General features: G+C 50.4%; 1 protein-coding gene across 1 annotated transcript; it reads right to left on the bottom strand.

Moving 5' to 3' along the window:
- Positions 1-641: 641 nt before the first annotated feature.
- Positions 642-6890, bottom strand: PDRG1 (p53 and DNA damage regulated 1). The gene is made up of 5 exons (XM_004442489.3): positions 6727-6890; positions 5131-5206; positions 4210-4284; positions 2174-2254; positions 642-1580 (listed from the first exon to the last, which is right to left on the bottom strand). The coding sequence occupies exons 1-5, from the start codon at positions 6811-6813 to the stop codon at positions 1498-1500; spliced, it is 402 nt and encodes a 133-aa protein (XP_004442546.1). The 5' UTR covers positions 6814-6890; the 3' UTR covers positions 642-1497.
- Between the last annotated feature and the right edge of the window lie 12711 nt (positions 6891-19601).

The following is a 19601-nucleotide window of genomic DNA, read 5'->3' as shown; positions in this document are numbered from 1 at the left end:
GTGCATCGGTGCATGCCCAGGATCTGAACCTGCAAACCCCAGGCCGCTGAAACGGAGTGCGCGCACTTAACCGCTGCGCCACCAGGCCAGCCCCAGAACTTCCTTATTCTTGATTATAGTTGTATGGTATTCCACTATCTGGAGCTATGGATTCCTTTAACTAGTCTACTGTGGATGCACAGTTAGTTTCTAATTCCACTTCCCTACTTCTTAGGGCCATCATGGGGAAAACACAGTAATTTCTACTTAAAAAATTCATGATGCAAAAATTGTGGGTCTGGGCCAAATTTGGCTTATCTAAGGTATTTTGTTTGGCCAACATGCAAGTTTCTAAAATTTTTCTGAATTAGCAATATTTAAAAGACAGACTGAATTTAAAAACCCAAATTTCTAGCTCCTCTTGGGAAAAAAACCACGAGCTCTGGCCATACCAGCCTGTGTTCCCATAAAGCTATCTGCTGGAGCCAATTGGGGTGAGGGGATCAGGCAAGGTGTGCTCACACCATTCTACCATTTGTGGTTGTTGCTGCCTGTCTAATCCTGCTGTCATTTCAAGAGGAACCACCGCCCCTTCATAGGTGGTATCCTAAAGGGCGTGCAGTGCCCTCAATGAAAGACCAAATCAGGTAAACACTAGCAGCTGCTAGGTAACATTTATTGAGCCCTCAATGAACACGGGAGACAGTTTTGCCCTCAGAGCACATTCACATTAGGATCTGAGACCCCTGAAGCAGACGGAACTCGAGCAGCACTGGCCCATGCCTGCCTTCAGAGGTGGTGGACAGGCATCCTGGATGTGTATAGCACGGTAAGAGGCAGCCCCTCCCCCAGCCCTGGTGCAGGACTCTGCAAGGCCTTCCTGCCTGAAGAGCAGCCACTCTGGGCTCGTCCTGGAGGCAAGCAGGAAAAATGGCCAACATGGAGGCAGTGGGGGGAAATGGCACACCTGCCCCACAGATGGCTATGGTGAACCACAAAGCACCGAGATCCTGTCCTTCACTCAGAAACCACCTGTGAGCCCCCTGGAATTTATTCTAATTCTGTTACACATGCTACTTGAAAACGTCTCTCTCCCTTTCTGAGAGGAATGCGGGAATGAAGCACCCACTCCTCCCCTCTCTCTTCCCTGCCTGGGGCCCATCTGAACAGCGGGCCATTGTTAGAAGTGCCTGTTGCAGACATTCTCACACCCCCACAGGCCGGCCCCCACCCACCCACTGGTGGCTGCCAGGGCCTGTCAATGCGTCTTGTGTCCATCCAGCCCCAATGCTCAGGCCCGGCAGACCCGGGCAGGCTGAGGGTTCCCTCCTGCCGTCACAGAGCAGCCAAGCGCTACAGACAAAGAGGTTCCATACAGGAGCCACGGCCAGATTCCTGACACCCGTCCCCTTGCAGGGTAGATCCTTTCCTTGCAGGTTTCCAGGTCGGAGAGTCCTAGGTCCTCCATGACCCCAGGGGGGATGCTGGTCTTAGGTCCCCCATCTTGGTTCTTGAGTTTCATCCTTTCAAGATGATCTTGAGAGCTTTAAGCTCGTCCTGGTTGAGGGGGTTCAGGTTAAAACCCTTCAGCTCCGGTTTGCCTAGGGGGAGAAAACAATCCATCAGCAGGTCTGGCCTCCAGCTGTCCAACCAACTGGCCCTGGAGTCAGGCCAAACACTTGGCCTTGAGGTCTGAGAGAGACGGGCCTCACATTCTGCAATGCACTGGACAACGCACATCGACACCTGCTCCTGAGTCACTGAGAACCTGCAGAGTCATGACTCTGCTGCCCAGAAACCTCCAGATTTCTGCCAGACCTGTGACCAACCTGGAGTGGTTAGGTTTACCCAGAAATTCAGCTCTGACCTCGACCCCTGACTGAGGCCTTCTTGAGTTCCTTCAGTGAGAGCTATCCTGGTCCCCACACCATGCCCTAGGATATATGAAATACACCAGGCCGTACCGGGGTGCCTGGAAAAGAACTCGTGCCAGGAATAAGACCCCAGACCTCCTTGTCCATTCCACCTCTGGACGGCTAGAGACAACCACTCCCCACTGCCCACAGCTTCAGTGCCACTCACATGCAGCCCAGGCCGTTGCCCACCCGGGAGGGGATTCCCACCCCTGCCCTTCAAATTCTGAGTTGATGGTTCCCTCCCCTCCTGGTTTCCAGTCCCCGCCCCAGGCCAATACCTTGGGCCTCAAAGAGGCGATTGACCTTCACTTTAAGTTGTTTCCGGAGTTTCTCTATTTCTTTATCCAGATGATCCTGATCTAAAAAAATCAGATGGGCAAACAGAGGACAAGGTTATACTATAGACACAGACTGACCCAAAGGGAGTCAGGGATGCTGGCCTCTCCCCCCGCCCTTGAAAGCAAGGGCTCTGAGCATTTGGGAAGGAAAAGCGGACTTCAGAGACCAACTGAGGAAGGAACTAAAGACTAAAGAAGGGACGTGACCTGCCCAGGAGCACTCAGTGAGCCCAGGATACAGTGAGCACAGCAGCCCTGACACTCAGCTTGCTGACCTGTTTTCATTATGCAGAGTAGCTTGGGGTGGTCAGTGGATGGGGGAAGAAACATCAGGATTTTAGGTCCCTCCATGGTGAAATTACAGAAAATTCAAATGTAAGAACAAAATCAAGAACCTAGACTCAGCCCACCCTAAGATGGTTGGAAAATGGGTGGCTGAGGAATTTTACAAACTCGTCCGTCAAGGTGAGGGGTTTTGAGACAAGCATGATGTGCTAACATGCGATCTAAACAACCAATGCCAAACTTAATGCTCAAGCTTCACATAATTAACCACAGGGAAGAGAAAAGGCTATCTTACCGCTAACAGACTGCAGCTGAAGGCAAACTGCATCAGGAGAAGTAGAGGCTAGCCAAGCTTGATGGTACAACTGACTACCATCACCCAACCAGCCCCACCTGCTCACGAGTGACCCTCTGGCTCGTCTGTCTTCCCCAGACTCACTCCTTCTGATGGGGAGAAGCCCTGACCAGCCAAGCCTTCTGTCCTAGGCAATGGTTCCAGGTCTCACTGTAAACGAGTAACCCCAATCTCTCACGAGCTTGTTTAGCCTGTGTCAATCCCTGAGAATCAGGGATGATGATGTCTCAGAACCCCTCCAGGTACAGTGACAAGACCACATTTGTGGGCCGAGAGAGCTGAGGACAACCACCTCTTCTGAAAATGTAGCCTGAGCGGTCTCCATCCCACCATCCAAGCACAATGACAACTCTTAACTTTATAACCATAATATTAGTGTGTGTTTTTCAACAGGACAACTGGAAACTTCTCCAGGCTGATCTAGTTTCCTTTGCTAGAATTTTTATTTCAACAGGGACAGAGATACCCTATCTTCAGGGCCTGAGGCAACCTTGCTGGTCCTACTGGCCCCTACGTTTCCAAAGGTGGGGAAGAGAAAATATGCGTAACTTGCTCTTTTCCCAGACAAGCGGCCATTTGTAGCCTGTCTTTTTGCCTTCATGATGCTTCTCCAAAGAGCCTCCAAGATCATGGCTGTGAAGATTTGAGTAACATACATAGAGGGGCTGGGCTGTGGCAGACCGTAGAGGTTCACTCTCTCCAAACCTGCATTTTCAACTCAGTCTCTCTTGCAGGGGATGTGAAAAATCAAAGCTCACCCCCCCGCTGCAGGCTCCCCTGCAGCTCTGGGCGGCCATAAGACTTAGTGCTGGCCTAGGAGATGTTGGAAGCCCCTGAGGAGGGCAGCCTTCCTTCCAAAATAGAAGGCAAGGTCACATATGGAGAAAGCCCTCTGCCTTTCCTCCAGCCTGGCACGTGGACATGAGGCCTGCAGCGAGGACACAACAACCATGAGACTATGCTAAGCTGACACTGCTAAACAGCAGAGCCAGTCCTGGACCGCTCACCTCTGGACAACTTCTTCCTCTATTTCCTTAAGCCTCCATTTGTTGAGTTTTCTGTTATTTGTGGCCCACCCTGCTCCTCACTGATAAAGAAGCACTATGCTGGGCAGGCATACTGTTAGATCTCAACTTAACAACATAGATGCACCCCCCCTTTAGGGATGAGGAAATAACTCGGCAGCAAAGCAGGGATTAAAACCCACATCAGTCTGAACCCGTCAACAGAGCCGCCTCTCGTCGAGCTGCCCAAAGCCTGACGCTCAGTTCCGGGTTAAGACGGAGGCTGGGGTGGGAGGCAGCCGCGTCCCTGACCCGTGCCCAGGAGGCCTTACCTTTCTCAATCATTTCCTTCGTCTCAGGGTGAGTCATCTTGATAAACATGTTCCCGAAGCAAACCATCACATCTTCTGAAATGGCAAACAGTCATTCCCTCAACAAATATTTTTTGAGCACTTACTATCTTCCAGGCATTGTTTTAGATGCTGAGAACACAGCAGAACAAGACAAAGTTCCTGCCCTCATAGAGCTTATGCTGTAATGGTGGAGAGGAAACAAATAAGCAAAGATATGCTCTGTCAGACGCTGACAAGTCTAAGTACTGTAGAGAAAAATAAAGCAGAGTGAGAGGGATGGGCAATGCCAGAGTAGGCGAGGGACCTGTTACTTACACCAGGTGGTCCGAGAAGGTCTCACTGAGAGGAATTTCTCAGTGTGAGAAATTTCTCACTTCTTTGACATTTGGGCAGAGACCCAAAGAAAGTAAGGAGAGTGAGGACGTGAGCCCTGCAGGCATCTGGGGAAAGAGCGAGCCAGGCAGAGGAAACAGAAACAGCTCAGTAATGTGCCTGGAGTGTTAGAAACGGCAAGGAAACCAGTGTAGATGGAGAGTGAGTGATGGGGAGAGTAGAGGAGATGATCGTGGAGAGTTCAAGTGGGTCTGGACTACTTGGGGTCTCGCAGGACTGGGTCTTACTCTGGTGAGATGAGAAGCAACTGGAAGGTTTCAGGCTTTCCAGGGCGCTTGAAACAAAACTCGAACTTCTTCCCTCGGCCCCCAAGGCCCTTCATTATGGCCTGGCCTCTGCCCATCTCTCCAGCCTTATCACGCACCCCTCCCCCACTGCTTACCCTGTCACAGCCACTTGGCCTCATCTAAAGAACCCCATCCCTTCCTCCAACACCTACCCCACGTCCAGTTCCGTCTTCGGCTTTCTCCCAATTTTCAATTACGTAATTATGTCGTCTTGACTTACCAGAGAGGCTCAGGTCCCTCTGCAGGGCTCTCAGGCCCTCTCGGTTCTGATTCCTTTTGGTGTCCAGGTCCACAATCTGAAAAGCACAGGGGCAGGAGGGAACTCAGCTGCCTCTTGCTCCTACCTGTCACCCCCCAACAGACCAGGGGCTCTTAAAACCTAACAGAGAACGAGGCGTCACTCCCGGGTTACTTCCAATGTCCTGTCTAAAAGGGGCTGATGTATGAATGTTTCTCTTTCCCCACTCAGCTTCCAGGTCCTTAAAGACCACACTTCGTGCAGGTGTCTTCCTCCCAGAGAAGATGCTGGGAAAACGTTTGCTGACTAAACGGATAATTTCTTAGTACCCACTGGGGCACTAGTTCTCAAGCTCTTGGGCATTTCAGAATCACCAGGGGAGTGGAGTCCTCTCCCTGGATTAGCTCCTCCATCTGATTTTGACCTCGTATCATGAGAAATCCTAAAATACTAGACTGGAACAGCAGGGGTGGGGGCACTGAGATGGTGGTAACATGGCAATAGCTAATAAGGAAGTGAGGAGGTAGTGAGGTATACTGCCTGGGAGCACTGGCTCTGGAGCCCCAAGACCAGGCTTGAATCCTGCTGCCTACGAGCTGTGTAATTTCACCTTCCTTAGCACAGTACTTGACACACACTAAGTACTTGATAAACTTTAACTGCTAGTATTACTATCACCCAGCTCACCTTGATGCAGTGTTTAATGAGCTCTTCCCCTTCTCAGTAAATACCCGACCACCCACGCAATCTTTCTAACTGCAGATGAGCAGTCAGGAACCATTCTTGATCCTCCCACTCCCTCACCCCTCTATGTAACCATCATCAAGGCCCACTAAGTCCATCTCCAAAATATATTTCAGACCCATTCGCTTGTCTCCATCACCGCCCCCCTGGTCCAAATGCATCTCTCACCTGAACCATGGCAATGGCCCCTCACAGGCCCCTTGTCCCCCACTATATTCTGTGCCCCACAAGGGGCCAAAGGGATTCTTTTAAAACCTAAATCCAATTCCATCATCCTCCCTTCGCCCCCATGAACTCCTTTCAGACACTTCAATTACAACCAGACCCAAATCGCTGGGCCGGTCTACAAGGTCCCCCCTGATGCGCCCCACCTTCCTCCAACGTCCCCACTCCCGCGCCATCACAAGACCACTCAGGCCTCTTTTCTGGTCCTCTTCTCCCCTCAGGGCCTGGACCCGGGCGGTGTAGCCTAGATCAATTAGGGGGCCCAGGAACTGCATTTTGAAAAACGTGTGCACGTACACCGCCCAAAGGAGCAACGGTCAGGATCCAGACAGCACGGCAAGGGGCAGAGAAAGGATGGAGAGGGAAGGCCTAGCACAGAGCAGCCGCTCACTTAATGGGGGCCGAATAAATGAGCGAAGCGCGGCGCTGTGCCAAGCGTCTGACCCACATTATCTCACAACCGTCACAACCATCAGCGCACCTGCCCGGGTCAACTCGCTGAGAGCCGGTGCCCGAGCCAAACTCCGGACCCGCGCGCTTCCCCACGGCGCCCGCCGCCAGGCCGCAAGCGCCCAACCCCGGCCCCAGCGCCGCGGACGGGCCTCCCACCTGCCGCTTGTCCGCCAGCACCTCCTCGGCGAGCTCCTCCACCTCCACCAGGTACCGCAGCACCCGCTCCGCCTCGGGCGACAGCATGGAGCCCACCAGCTCGGACTCTGCTCCCACACAAGCCGACTCTAGCTCCGCTCCGTCTCCGCCTGCGCAGGCGCCGCTCTGACAGGCCTGCCGGCGCGCATGCGCAACTAAAGCAGACCCGTGGCGCGCAGGCTCCAACGCACGCTCGCCAGCCGGACACGGGAGGCGGGGCCTTGCTTTGGGGCGCGGCTGGAGCGCCCCCTACAGGCCCAGAGAGCACAGGCTGAAGTGTTGCGTCTTCCCTTTCCCTCCGTTCGTTTATTTCTTGAGCACCTACTATGTGCCAGGCAGTTTTAGATGCTGAGGATGCAGCAGCGAACAAAACAAAGTCCCTGCCCTCGTGCAACACCGACAATTAATGACAAAACAAATAATTATACACTATGGCAGTCAGTGAGAGAGCTTTGGAGAAATATAAATCATTCTTCCCCTGTTTGAGGAACACCAAGGAGGCCCATGTGGCAGTGCGACTTATAGTGAACCTCTGACGCCTTCAGTTTCCAATTTATAAAACGGAAGTCAATAAAGATCCCCCTCATTGTCTCTCTGCAGGACTAGAAGGAGGCAGGAATCACTTTCAATTCAGTTTGACCAGTGTTCATTGAACCCCTGTGTTGGGCCCAATGTCCAGCATAGTTGACCTAGACCCAAGGAAGGGGCTGGAAAACCATGGGCAGTGAGCAATGAAGTCTGTGAGTTCCGGAAAGCGAATCACTGTGGGCTGTAGGATCCGGGAGGACCTCCAAGAAGAGGCAGGCAGGTGGAAAGTGGCTGCCCTTCATAACCAGAGAGTTCCCTAGAGATCATTATGCCCAAACCCCTCTGTGTACGGCTGGAAGAACAAGGCTCAGAGAGCGGTGAGGACTGCAAAAAGTCAACAGCAGACCTGATACGAGAACTCTGACCTCCTGCCTCCCTGAGTCCAGCGTCTTATTCTCCCCTTTTGGCCCCTTGGAACCAAGCCCTTTCCACCCCTTGCCTTACTTGAATTTCACAACAACCTTTGTACGGGTGAGTTATTACTGCCCCATTTCACGGCTGCAGACTGAGGCCGGGAGAAGGGCAATTCTTTGTCACACACATATCAGAAGCAAACGTGAGTCTAGAAGCTCCAACCACAGCTGTCTCTGGATCTTGAAAAGAAACTCTCCCCAAACTGTGGCCCCAGCAGTTCCAGGAGCGCCTCCTCATTTTCTGGCCTTTGGCTTCCTTCAGCTGCTAGAGGCCCAGCTAATTATCCCTGCAGCCGCCTGGCGTGGAGAAAGAAGGAGATTCATTAAGGATTCCTCACTGAGGGTGAATTTGTTGCCAAACCCAGGATGTTTTGAGTAAACACCTTCTGGTTCAGAAACGCAGACACAGGCCCTGTGAAGGAAGGGGGAACATTTGCCAAAGGAGCAACTGGGCTCACCAGGCCTCCCTGGGGCCTGGACCCCAGAACTGGGTCTCCTCTTTGGGGCCCAAAGAGGGCTGGACCAGGCTGACCCCTGACCCCTGCTAGTTGGGCCCGGATGGGGAAGGGTTGAGGGAGCCTCCCCTGTTGGCAGCTTCTTGGCCGTGACCGACCCTTAGAGGGCACCCCTGGCCTCTAGAAGTGTTGGGGAGGGACGTCATACCCAAGACTTTGAGACAGTCAGACCTGGAAAAACTCTTGCTTCAGAACCACTTATGTTCCAGAACCATCTATTTCACAAATATTTATTCACTGCCCTGGCCCTGTTATAGAGATTCCACCAGGAACAAAACCAGACATGGTCCTTGCTCTCAGACAGCTTCCAGTCTGGTGGGAGAGACCGTCAATAAACACATGGACAAGTAAATGTATCATATGTCAGGTGGTGACGAGTGCTTTGAGAACAACAGAGCAGGCCAAGGTGGAGAGGGAATGAGGGAGGAGCTGTCTGAGAAAAGGTGGTCAAGGAGGGCTTCTCTGAAGAGTTGGCGTTTGAGCAGAGATGTGGAGGAGGTGAGGAGTGAGCCATGTGGATATCTGGGGGAAGAGCATTCCGGGCAGAGGGAACAACAAACACCAAGGCCCTGAGATGAGCCTTTGTTTGGCAAGTTGGAAGGACAGCGAGGCCAGTGTAGGTGGAACAGAATGAGCAAGGAGGAGAAGTAAGAAATGAGGGCAGAAGGAGGAAGGCGGCGTTAAGCATATGGGGCTATAGAAAGGGCTGTAGGTGCCCCGTCCAAATGGGCAAGGCCCTCCCTGGCAGTCGCCTGCAGACACTGCTGCACAGGCCTGTGGCTTCCTGCTTCTGAGCTCACGGATGCAGGTTGAGTGGGGAAAGCCGATGAGTTACCCACAGGAGCAGCCCTCAACCGAGAAGAGAGAGGAGTTAGTGGCTGCATAGCCCAGCTTCTTTGCCCCGCTGTGGGAGACCCAAGAGGAGGCTGCTGCAATCATCCAGGTAAGAGAGGATGGTCGCTGGACCAGGGAAGCAGTGGGGATGGTGAGCAGTGGTGGGATTCTCAAGGCCTTTGCACACACTCCTCCATCAGCCTGGGTTAATTTTCTCCCATATCTTTATACCTGTGTAACTAATACGTATCCCCCACTTGTTGGCTTGGTGTCACTTATTTCCAAGGGTCAAGAATTGGGGCCCCCACAGCTTCCTGAGCTTCTCCCGTCTCTGCACTTACCACACCATCTTTTTTCTCTAATCATCTCCCTCTCTATTCGTGAGCTCCTCAGGGCGGGGACCTAGTCTGTCTTGTTCCCTGCAATGTCTCCAGAACCTAGAATGGTGCCTGGCACACAGTAGGTGCTCAGTCAGTGTTTATGGAATGAATGAGTGGACTCAGCATGAAGCAGAACTTTCTAAAATCCAAAGTATCCAATGAGCAGAGCTAACTCAAGGGTAGCTAGTTCCCATCCCAGAAGGTCTATATGACTGGACTGCTCCGTGGTCGGGATTTTGCAGAGGGTGCATCCTTCTGCAGCCTGGGTGGGGATGATCCCTAAGTCTTTCCTAACCAGAAAAACTCTCCCTAGTCACATTGGGGTATGCCCCCATCTTTAGCCACCTCAAGCCCGGGCTGAAAGGGAGGTAGCTGCTGGGGCTTTGGCCTTTGGGGACTGGAGCCAACAAGAATGATGCTCCACCCATTCCCCTTGGGTCTCCTTTTACTGTTTCTGTGTGTCCCCTTGGGTATGTGTTCAGTGACCAGCACCCCTTCTCTCCTTGGGAGGACTGCCCTCAGGCTGCCGGAGCTCCGGGGAGACTTACCCTCCCTCCACGCTGTGACCCATCACTGCAGGGATAGGAAAGTCCACCTGCCTTGCCTGGGATGCTGGCGTGTAGGCGGATAACTCTGAGGTGTAACTTATACTCCACAGTTCCCCTGTGGGATCAGGCTGAGCTGCCACCCACATGACACCCGCAAGCCCTGTTTGACTTCCTCTCCATCTTGGTCCTGCGTCCCCCACTCATTCATGGTCAAAACCCTCCAATGCTCGCATCTCACTCAGTAAAAGCCAAACGCCTTACGGAGGCCCCCAAGGCCCTATGTGACCTGCCCTACCTCTCTGAGGCATCTCCCACCTCTCTCCCCTCTCCTTGCTGTTCCTCAAACAAGCCAGGCATAGTCTCACCTCAGGGCCTTTGCACTGGCTTCTCCCTCTGCCTGCACTTTCCCTTGATGTCTACATGTCTCCCTCCCTTGCCTCCTATAAGTCTTTGCTTAAATTTCACCTTCTCAATGAGGCCTACCCTGACCACTCTATTTAAAAATGCAACCCTCCCACTCCCAGTATTCTTGATCCACTTCCTCTGCTCTACTTTTTCTTTTTTTCCATAACATTTTTCACTTTACAACATGCTATATAATTTACTTATATTTACTGTTAATCTCTCTCTGCTAGAAAGGAAGCTCTGTGAGAGCAGGAATTTTTGTCTCATTTGTTCCTGATATATCCCAAATGCCTAGACAGTGCCTGGACCATAGTAGGTGCTCAATAAACATTTTTGAATGAATGAATGAGGAAAAGAGCCAGAATTCTAACCAAGGCAGATCCTCTCTAAGGCCAGGGTCTTAACCCCTATGCTGGATGTGGGGGGTGGGAGTGGCAGATCACACTAGGCCTTGCCAGCTAAGGTAAGGGGATTGGATTTTGTTCACAGATCAGTGCGAAGCCACTGGAGGGTTCTGAGCAAGCACAGGACACAATTGGGTTTACTTTGTGAAGCCCCCTCTGGCTGTGGATGGGCTAAAAGGGGCAAGCATGGTGCAGTCCTCTGGGGGGGTGTTGGAGGTGGGACGGTGATGATGGGGCTTGGAGAGGTGACAGCGCTGCGGCTACACTGGGCCTGGGAGCAGCGAGAAACCGGCTCAATATCCCGATTCTCCAGGCAGCCTGGGTGGCTGCCCCACTGGCTCTGGCCTGTGAGTTGTCCAGGCCAGGCCTCCCAGCTGCTCACAACATGCCCCTGTCCCACAGTTGGACTGTTTGCTCTCCTGGGTGGTCCCCAGCTCCTCCCTCCGCTTCCTTTGCGCCCTTGTGGGCTTGGCAGGTGGAAGGAAAGCCTCCACTCCCTCTCCTCCCCTGACCCGGAGAATAATCCCTTATATTCATGCAATTCTCCTCCTGCCCTGACTTCATCCTCCCACATCTCCGGGTAACACAGAAATCTGATTCCCATTGGGCAGATGAGGATATTGAGGCCCGGAAAGAGGATGGGACCCTCCCAAGGTCATGCAGCCAGATGGGGCCGCCAGGTGGGGACCTGTCTCCCAACTCCCCATGCCTCGATTTCATCAGGCAACAGATGGTCCCAAGGCTTGACTTGAAAAAGCTTAAGTGATCTCAAAGAGAATACAAGCCCAGAACATTCCAGGCCTCCCTGAGCTGGTCTTTACTACTACCTTTAATACTAAATCCATTCATTTTAAATTCCATGAATAGATTCTTCTTATCAAAAATGAAAACATCACAGAGAAGACTAAAGTTCCGTTTGACAGCCCTCCCCCCATCTCAGTTCCCTCCCAGTTTGGATGTGTCTTTTCAGAACTGTGATATTCATTTAAAGACATAGTTAGGAGCCCAGAGAACATGTGTAGCACAATTACGCAAGTGGCAGGGTAGGAAGGTGGGATGGAGGGCATTGAATACAAATGTATCACTCTGCAGCCTGTTTGCTCTTGGCCATCTTTGATTGGTATATCCACATTTCTCTCCTATTTTCTGACGGCTATAAAATATTCTATAGTGTATAAGCATCATAATTCGTTTGTTTATCTGGTTTTCTAAATTAAATTTTACATTTATTTTTCTTGCACTGAAGTACAGAGGGTTGAATTCGTCCCAGCTCTCAGTTCTTAGCACACGGTCATGAGCTAGTCTGCAGGGACTCTCTTTTGTTGATACAATTTTCTCCTTTTCTCCAGGCCCACTCAATTCTGACCTCACTGACACCCTCTCTTCTGTGTTCGACATATGTCCTTAAGTATTCAAGATTTCGTGCAAAATGCATAGTAGTTGTTTCACATGTTTATATATTTTTAAAATCCTTATTAAGGTGTAACACACACAGAAGAGTGTGCAATCATAAGTACACAGTTTATGAGCTTTCAGAAACTGAACACATCATGTAACCAGCCTTCAAATCAAGCAACAGAACATCAGGGGCAACCTCCCCAGGAGATCCCATCCAAGCCCTCCCAACCGCTACCCCAAGGGTAACCACCACCCTGACTTCTACGCCATACATTGGTTTTGCCTGTTTTTGAACTTCATACAAAGGGAATCACACAGTGTGTGCTTTTTTGTGTCTGACTTCTTTTGCTCAACATTTTGTTCCTGAGATTTGTCTCTATTGCTGTGTGTAGGTGTAGATCACTTACTCTCCATGCCGTAGAGTATTCCATTGAATGATGACACCGCAGTTAAACCATTCTGACATTGGTGGACATGTGGTGGTTTCCAGCTAGGGGTTATTACAAATAGTGCAGGTATGAACAGTCGTGTATGCATCTTTGGGTACACTCGCATACATATGCATTTCTGTTGTGTGTATATCTAGGAATGGGATTGCTGGGTATGTTTAGTTTTAGTATATACTGATAAAGTGGGTATGTATTTTTAATCCACATAAATATTATTGTGCTGTCAGTCATGTTCATTTCCTACTTTTTTTTTTTTGCTCATCTCTACGTTTCTCAGATTTATCCATGTACTCTCTATACCTCTAGTTCCTTGTTCCTGGGAGCTCCGGGGAACCCAGAGCTGCTTCCCCACATTTCACTTGTCCTCTCCCTTGGTTATGGATGCTTGAGTCTCCTTTTTCTCCCCATCAGCACACACAGTGCCGCACTGACCACCCGAGTGGGCTCTTGCCGTGTCACAGGGCATGCACTCACTTCTTTTTCCTAAGTCCTGCCACCTTCCTGTCCAGAATGACTGTACTCATTTACACCCCGACCAGGGGTGCACATCCTCACCAACGTTAGGTATTATCCACTTATCTACAGCTTTCCAGTGTAGTGGTTGTAAGTATCATTTTTACTGAACCATCCTCTTGTGGAGGGACATTTAAGTTGTTTTCCATTTGGGGGCCTTATAAGAAGTGCTGCAGTGGTCCTTGGCGACACGTCTCCTTGTCCTCGTCTGTGAGTTTAACCTCTTCTCTGCCTCATCTTTCTCCACTCTTCTTGAACCCTAGTTCCCTAAAACACCCTGACTTTCCCACCTCTCTGCCTTTGCTCAGGCTGTGCCCTCTGCCTGGAATATCCTTTGTTTTCCTTCTCTGCTTCTTGAGTGCTTACTCTTCCCTTAAGGTCCCTCCTCCTAGAAGATGCCCCTCGCCCCGTCCCCGACCTGATCCCCCAGAAGGGTCACTGTCCCTCAGGTCTTCCAGGGGAAACTCAATCCTCCTTTTCTTCTGACATCGATCACTTTCTTGTTTTGGACTAGACCTACTTTTGCCGTGGTTTAGGCTTTCTCACTGGCCTGGGAGCCTGCTGAGGCTAGGGGCTCTGTGGGCTTCCCCTTGGTGCCCAGGACTCTCAGAGGATGCCTCAGGAGAGGTCTGCTGAATGACTTCAGTGACTCAGCAGATCTAATCATGCCTTGGAAGGAATTAAGTGTCCTGTCTCTCTGTCTCTGTCTCTCTCGCCTTCTTTATCAACCAGGACCTTTCAGGAGTAGCTCATTCCACTGGAAAGAGGATGGAACATGGAATCAAGACTTTTTCTGTCTTGAGTAGGGATAAATGACTCAACCCAACTGTAAAATGGATGTTAGCATCCACTTATTCACTGAAGACAATGGTTATTGATGCCTACATTGTGCCAGCCCCTGGTGACCCAATGGTAAACAGGACAGGCCCAGTCCTGAGCCTCACGGGGTTTTGATCACAAGGATAAGACTGACATTCATGCATGTACCATTCCTAGCATGATAAGGCTCAGATGAAAAGCTCAGATTCCAATGAGATGGGATAGAGGTGGGTCCTAACCTAAATCAGGGAGTGGATGTGGAGGAAACTTTCTTAAGAAAGTGACATTTGACCTGAGATCTAAGGGTGAGTAGAAATAAACTAAGCAAACAGAGAAGCTGTGGGCAGGTGGGGTAAAGAAATTGTTTCAGGCAGGAGAAACAGCAAGTGCAAACGCACTGTGGTAGGAGGGAACCTGGAGGAGGCCAGCGTGGCTTGAGCCCTAGGAGAGGAGGGGAGAGGGATAGAAGATGAGGCTGAATGGATAGGCAGGGGCTAGGTCACAACAGAGGGCCTGGTGGGCCGAGCAAAGTTGGAAAGTGGACAAATTCACTCAATACATAATTATTGAACACCTTCCATTAGCCAGGAGCTGTGCTACAGTAGTGAGCAAGACAGACAAGGTCCTTGTTCCCACAGGGCTCACAGTCTGGGGGTGGATAATAACATTAAGCAGAGGACGAATGGCTAACCTTCATAGAGGCCCTACTGTGTGCCAGGAACTGTACTGAGCACTTTCCATGCACTGTCTCATTTGATCCTCACTACCACCCCATGAGAAGGATACTCATTTTATTGAAGAGGAAACAGGCTTAGCCAGGTGGAGTGATTCACCCATCTATAAGGAGTCTTGAGGGCTTACTGCAGTCCATTTTAAAAGGTCTTTTATGAGCACTTTCACTCAATGCTGGTGTGTGGGGGACAAATTGGTATAGTCCTTATGGAGGGCATCTACCAAATTATAAACACACATCCCACTCCATCAGCAAGGCCATTTATTCTACAGATGTCCAAAATGGTGTGCCCATAAAGTTATTCACTGAAGTATTGTTGGAAGAGGCTGGAGACAACCTAACTGCCCATCATTTAGGGGAATGGTGAAGTAAATTATGGCACATCCATGCCATGGAATGCTGTGATGCCATGAAAAAGAACAAGGGTCTCTCTACGCACAGATTTTTGGAGATTGTTACAGAGCAATCTCCAAAAATGCTGTTATGTGAAAAAAGGCAAAATACAGACCTGTATAGAATTAAACTATCATTTGTTTGAAAATAGTGGATGAGAGTATAGAGATAAGTAGCTGAGAGAGGGGAGAGAGAGAGAAGAAACTTATACCATTGGTTGCCTTTGGGAAGGGGAACGGGTGGCTAGAGGACAAGGTTGGAGAGACGAATGTGTCCCCTTTGTACCCTTGAATTTTGAACCATGTGGATGTATTAACTATTCAATAAATAAATGCTAATTTGTTTGTTTAAAGGACTTTCAGATTCTATAGGGGAGAAAGTGACATCAGAACAGAGAAGACAGCTCAGGACTGTTGAATTGAAGGTGTGTTAGTGACTCCCTTGTTTTACAAATGAGGAAACTGAGGCCCAGAGAGGTGAGGTGACTTGCTCAAGGTCACTTACGCAGGTAATGGCAGAATCAGGCCTGGCTGTCACCTGAATTGTAGACCTGTGCCCTTTCATGTCACGGCTGGCTCAGGATCACTAAGCATCTATGTGTCAGCCTCTGCTAAGTGCTGAGGACACAGTGGTGAACAATCCGGGCGTGATTGCTGCCTTCATAGATCTTATATTCTAGACAAGAAACAAATAAATACATATTATAACATCATGTAGTGACAAACGCTGTGGATAAAAAGTAAGGCAGGTGAGGGAATAGAGCGTCAGGGGAAATGATCAGGAAAACCCCTCTGAAGAGGCAACATTTTAGAGGAGAGAAAGACGGAGCCTTGTGAATACCTGGGAACAGCAAGAACAAAAGCCAGGTGGGAGGGAGAAGGTTGGTGTGTTAAAGGAGTAGCAAAGAATCAGTGTGGCTGGAAGAGAATGAGTGAGGAAAAGAAGGAAGGAGGTGAGGTCCGAGAGGGGAGCAGGAGAGAGATTGTAGGCAGGGCTGAGGACTTCAGCTCAAAGTGAGGTAGGAAGTAGTTAGAACGTTCTGAGCAGACATGGGATCTGATCAGGTTTCTCTTTTGAAAAGGCCCCTTTGGCTAATGGTGGAGATTGAGCATTAGGAGGGGAAAGAAGGGCTGCGGAAGCCCAATGAGGAGGCCGGTGCAGCCCAGTTGTCCAGGAGAGAGGTGAGAAGGCCATGGCCTGGGGTGGTGTGGTGGGGGTGGGGGTTGGTCTCTGCATCTCTGCGATGAGCTGGTTGGATGAGATGGTCCCTTAGCTTTTCCAGCTCTGGCATTTGGTAATTTGGTGAATTCCCTCACCACATACTAACTAGGTGCAGCCAAGCCCCTGTTTTTCTTTTCTCACAATCTCTAGCTTTTTCCTCTTGGATTCTGGATCTGGACAGAGCCCAGTGATCTGAGGCTCAGAGCGGGGAGTCCTGCCCTCCCCCATCACTGCCAGCCCACTCCTGTCCCCACCTCCCAGGGACAGATGGGTGGGCAGCAGGAGGCAGCTGGGCCTCGAAGCCTGCAGGGCCCCGGGGGAGGGAATTATCCGAGAGTTCATAACCCCTCTCTGCCTTCCAGATCTTGAGTTAAAAGCCCCAAATGTCACAGCCCCAAGGGGCAAGGGTAGGAGGGTGCCAGGAGAGGGGCAGGACAAAGCGCTTTCCACCCGCAGCTGCCCACGTTGGGGCAGAGACCTGGGGTGCTGAGAACTCCAGCCCTGGGAGCAGGAAGCTATTAGAGCTGAGACTGAAAACTGGTGGCCCTCAGGCCATGTCTGACCCACTGACCTATTTACTTGGCCTGAAAAGTGTTTGATAAAAAATGGAGCCAACGTTTAAAAACCAAGAGCTTTTACAATAAAATCCATATTTCTGGCTTCTCTTGAATAATTAGAAAATCTGACCATACTGACCACCCATTCCCGTATGACAACATTCACCAGTCACTGAGAAGCAGCTGTCCCCATTACCACTTTATTGTATTAATAGGTAAATACATTCACATGATTCCCAAAAAAATTATAGACATATAATGAAGTCTCCATCCCATCCTTGTTCCCCTTCTGCCCAGTGCCCCCTTCAGTAATCTCTTCTTGTTTTCTTATGTAAATGTCCAAAGTTTCTTTATGCATATACAAACAATTTAAAATTAGATTATTATTCCCCCCTTTTCACCCAGCTTCACCCCCTGTTCTGTCCGTTGCTTTTCCCTGTGGAAGCCCATCTGTGTCAGGAGATAGAGAGCTTCATCCCCTCCTTTACTGCCACGTGCCATTCCATTGTCAGGAAGTCCATGATTTATTTAGCCAGTTCCCTGCTGATAGGCATTTGGGTTGTTCCCAATATTTGCTGTTATAAACAATGCTGTGTCAATTATTTTGTGCATAGTTTGCACAGGAACTAAGGAAATATTATTAGAAACTGGTCCAAGCGGAGGGTGCAGGAGACATAGACTGAGCTCTCAGCTAATTGAGGAAATGCGATGGGGGCTCTTCCTGAGTGATTCCCAACAAAGCCCAGAGACCATGCCCTTGGGGACTAAGCAAAGGCTCCCTGATTTGCTTCTGGAACTTGCTAGATATGGGATTCCTCTCTGGACCTCAGTACCCCGTCCGTAAAGTAAGAGAGGGGCTCAGGGAACTGGATGGGATCTCAAAGGGCCTGTCCAGTTCTGACCAGCTGTGGTCCACCTTCTCCCTCCACACCAGCCAGACCCAGCCTCTTCTTAGCCCTTGAATGGGCCTGGCTCAGTCCCCTTGCAGAGCCTTTGCCCAAGCTGTTCTGCCCCCCAAGCCCCCCCACCCCTATCCCTGGAACACCACTCCTGTACTCCCTTATGTGTCCTAGTCTGAATCCCTGATCTCTGATCTCAGGCCACTCAGAATACACCAGTCCAAACTCACTCAGGGCAGAGGCCCCACCACAGTACCACTGACTGGTGGGTCACTCCCATACCTGACCCATGGTTCAGATGCCCCATCAAATCCTTCCTCTGTGTCACCTCCCCTAGTTGCCTGAACTAGAGTTCTTGAATGCCTACTCTGTTACTTCCTAACTAATGGCCTTGGGCAAGAGATAGCACCTCCTGAGTCTCAGTTTCTTCACCCCAAAAATGGCTGGTTTGAGGATAACAGGTGGTAATATCAGTAAAGCTCTTAGCATGGCTCCTGACACACAGAAGGACTTGATAATTCTGTAAGTCACTGCTTTTGTCTAAATCAGTTACCTTGTTTATAAAATGGGGAGAATAACGGAACCTATTTCATAGAGTTGATCATTCATTCATTCAATGATTTCTGTAGAATACCTATTGAGTGCTAGGCATAGCACTGGGCACTGGGCAATTTGGTGGTGAAGAAAATAGATGAATTGTCTCAGCTCGCGTGGAGATCCCAGGCAATTCCAAACAGGCAAACATAAAAAGATAAACTGTGTACTGACGTTAAGAAGGAAAAAACTAAAGTGTCATGGAAGCCCATAACAAGGGAGTCTCAGGGACACTTCTCTGAGGGATAGGGAGCAGGGCACAGCTGGGTGGGAGATCCAGGAGGGCTTCTTGTGGGAGGTATCACCCCAGCTAATAATTAGCATTAATTATCCTCACCACAGGAGGAAGGCACTGGTTATCCTCCATTTTACTTTTTTTTTTGTATCTAAGAGAAATTGAATGAGTTGTCCAAGGTCATGGAGCCAGGAAGGGATGAGTAGGTTTTGAACCCAGGTCTCCTGGCTCCAAAGTAGCAGACGTAAAATCTTGTCTTCTCCTGCCTGTTTGAACAGGCTGATCCTGGAATGTGGAGAGGCATGGGAGGTAGAGGGGCTGCCTCTATTTGGGTAGGGCCCAGAGGTGAGAACCTAAGTCTGTCAGGCCCCATCCAGCCACCTGTGAGAAAGCAGAGGTCCAGACAAATGCTGGAACTGGCCCAGGGCCATAAGGGGGTCCAGGGTCAGAACTTCCCTCTGCCAGGGCTTTGTGCATTCCCTGAGTCTCCCTGCCTAGGGGTGTAGGAGAAAAAGAAAAGGCAGAGATACTGCTCTTTTCTAAATCACATTAAGAGTTGGATCCCATGCCCCCGCCCCCACGCCCTCACTCCAGCCCAACCCACAAAAACTCCCACATGCCCATGGATAGGGACTGTAAGCTTTGAATCCAGCCTGGCAAACTCCCTTAATCCCTAACTCTTCCTCCTCCATTCTCAGCCCTGGGCAACAGCTGGCACTCCAACCTCCTGAGCATTGCTGGGACCAAAACAGTCCCTGAACACGAAAGGGATGCTGGGCTGCAGGACTGCAGATGGCTGCTCCTTCCTGACCCAGGGCAGCTGTCTCCCTTCATCTTCCCTTCCCTGCCACTCTGAGGTGGGATGGTCCTTGCACCTCCCCCCCCCACCCTTCCTCCCCTTCTCATCTAACTCTCCTCCTCCCCTTAGGAGGTAGCAG

The sequence above is a fragment of the Ceratotherium simum genome, chromosome 21 (genome assembly GCF_057802395.1).
Source record: "Ceratotherium simum simum isolate JZ-2026a chromosome 21, ASM5780239v1, whole genome shotgun sequence".
NCBI classification, from domain to species: domain Eukaryota; kingdom Metazoa; phylum Chordata; class Mammalia; order Perissodactyla; family Rhinocerotidae; genus Ceratotherium; species Ceratotherium simum.
The sequence above is the reverse complement of the archived record's forward strand: the minus strand, read 5'-3'. Positions and strand labels throughout refer to the sequence as shown.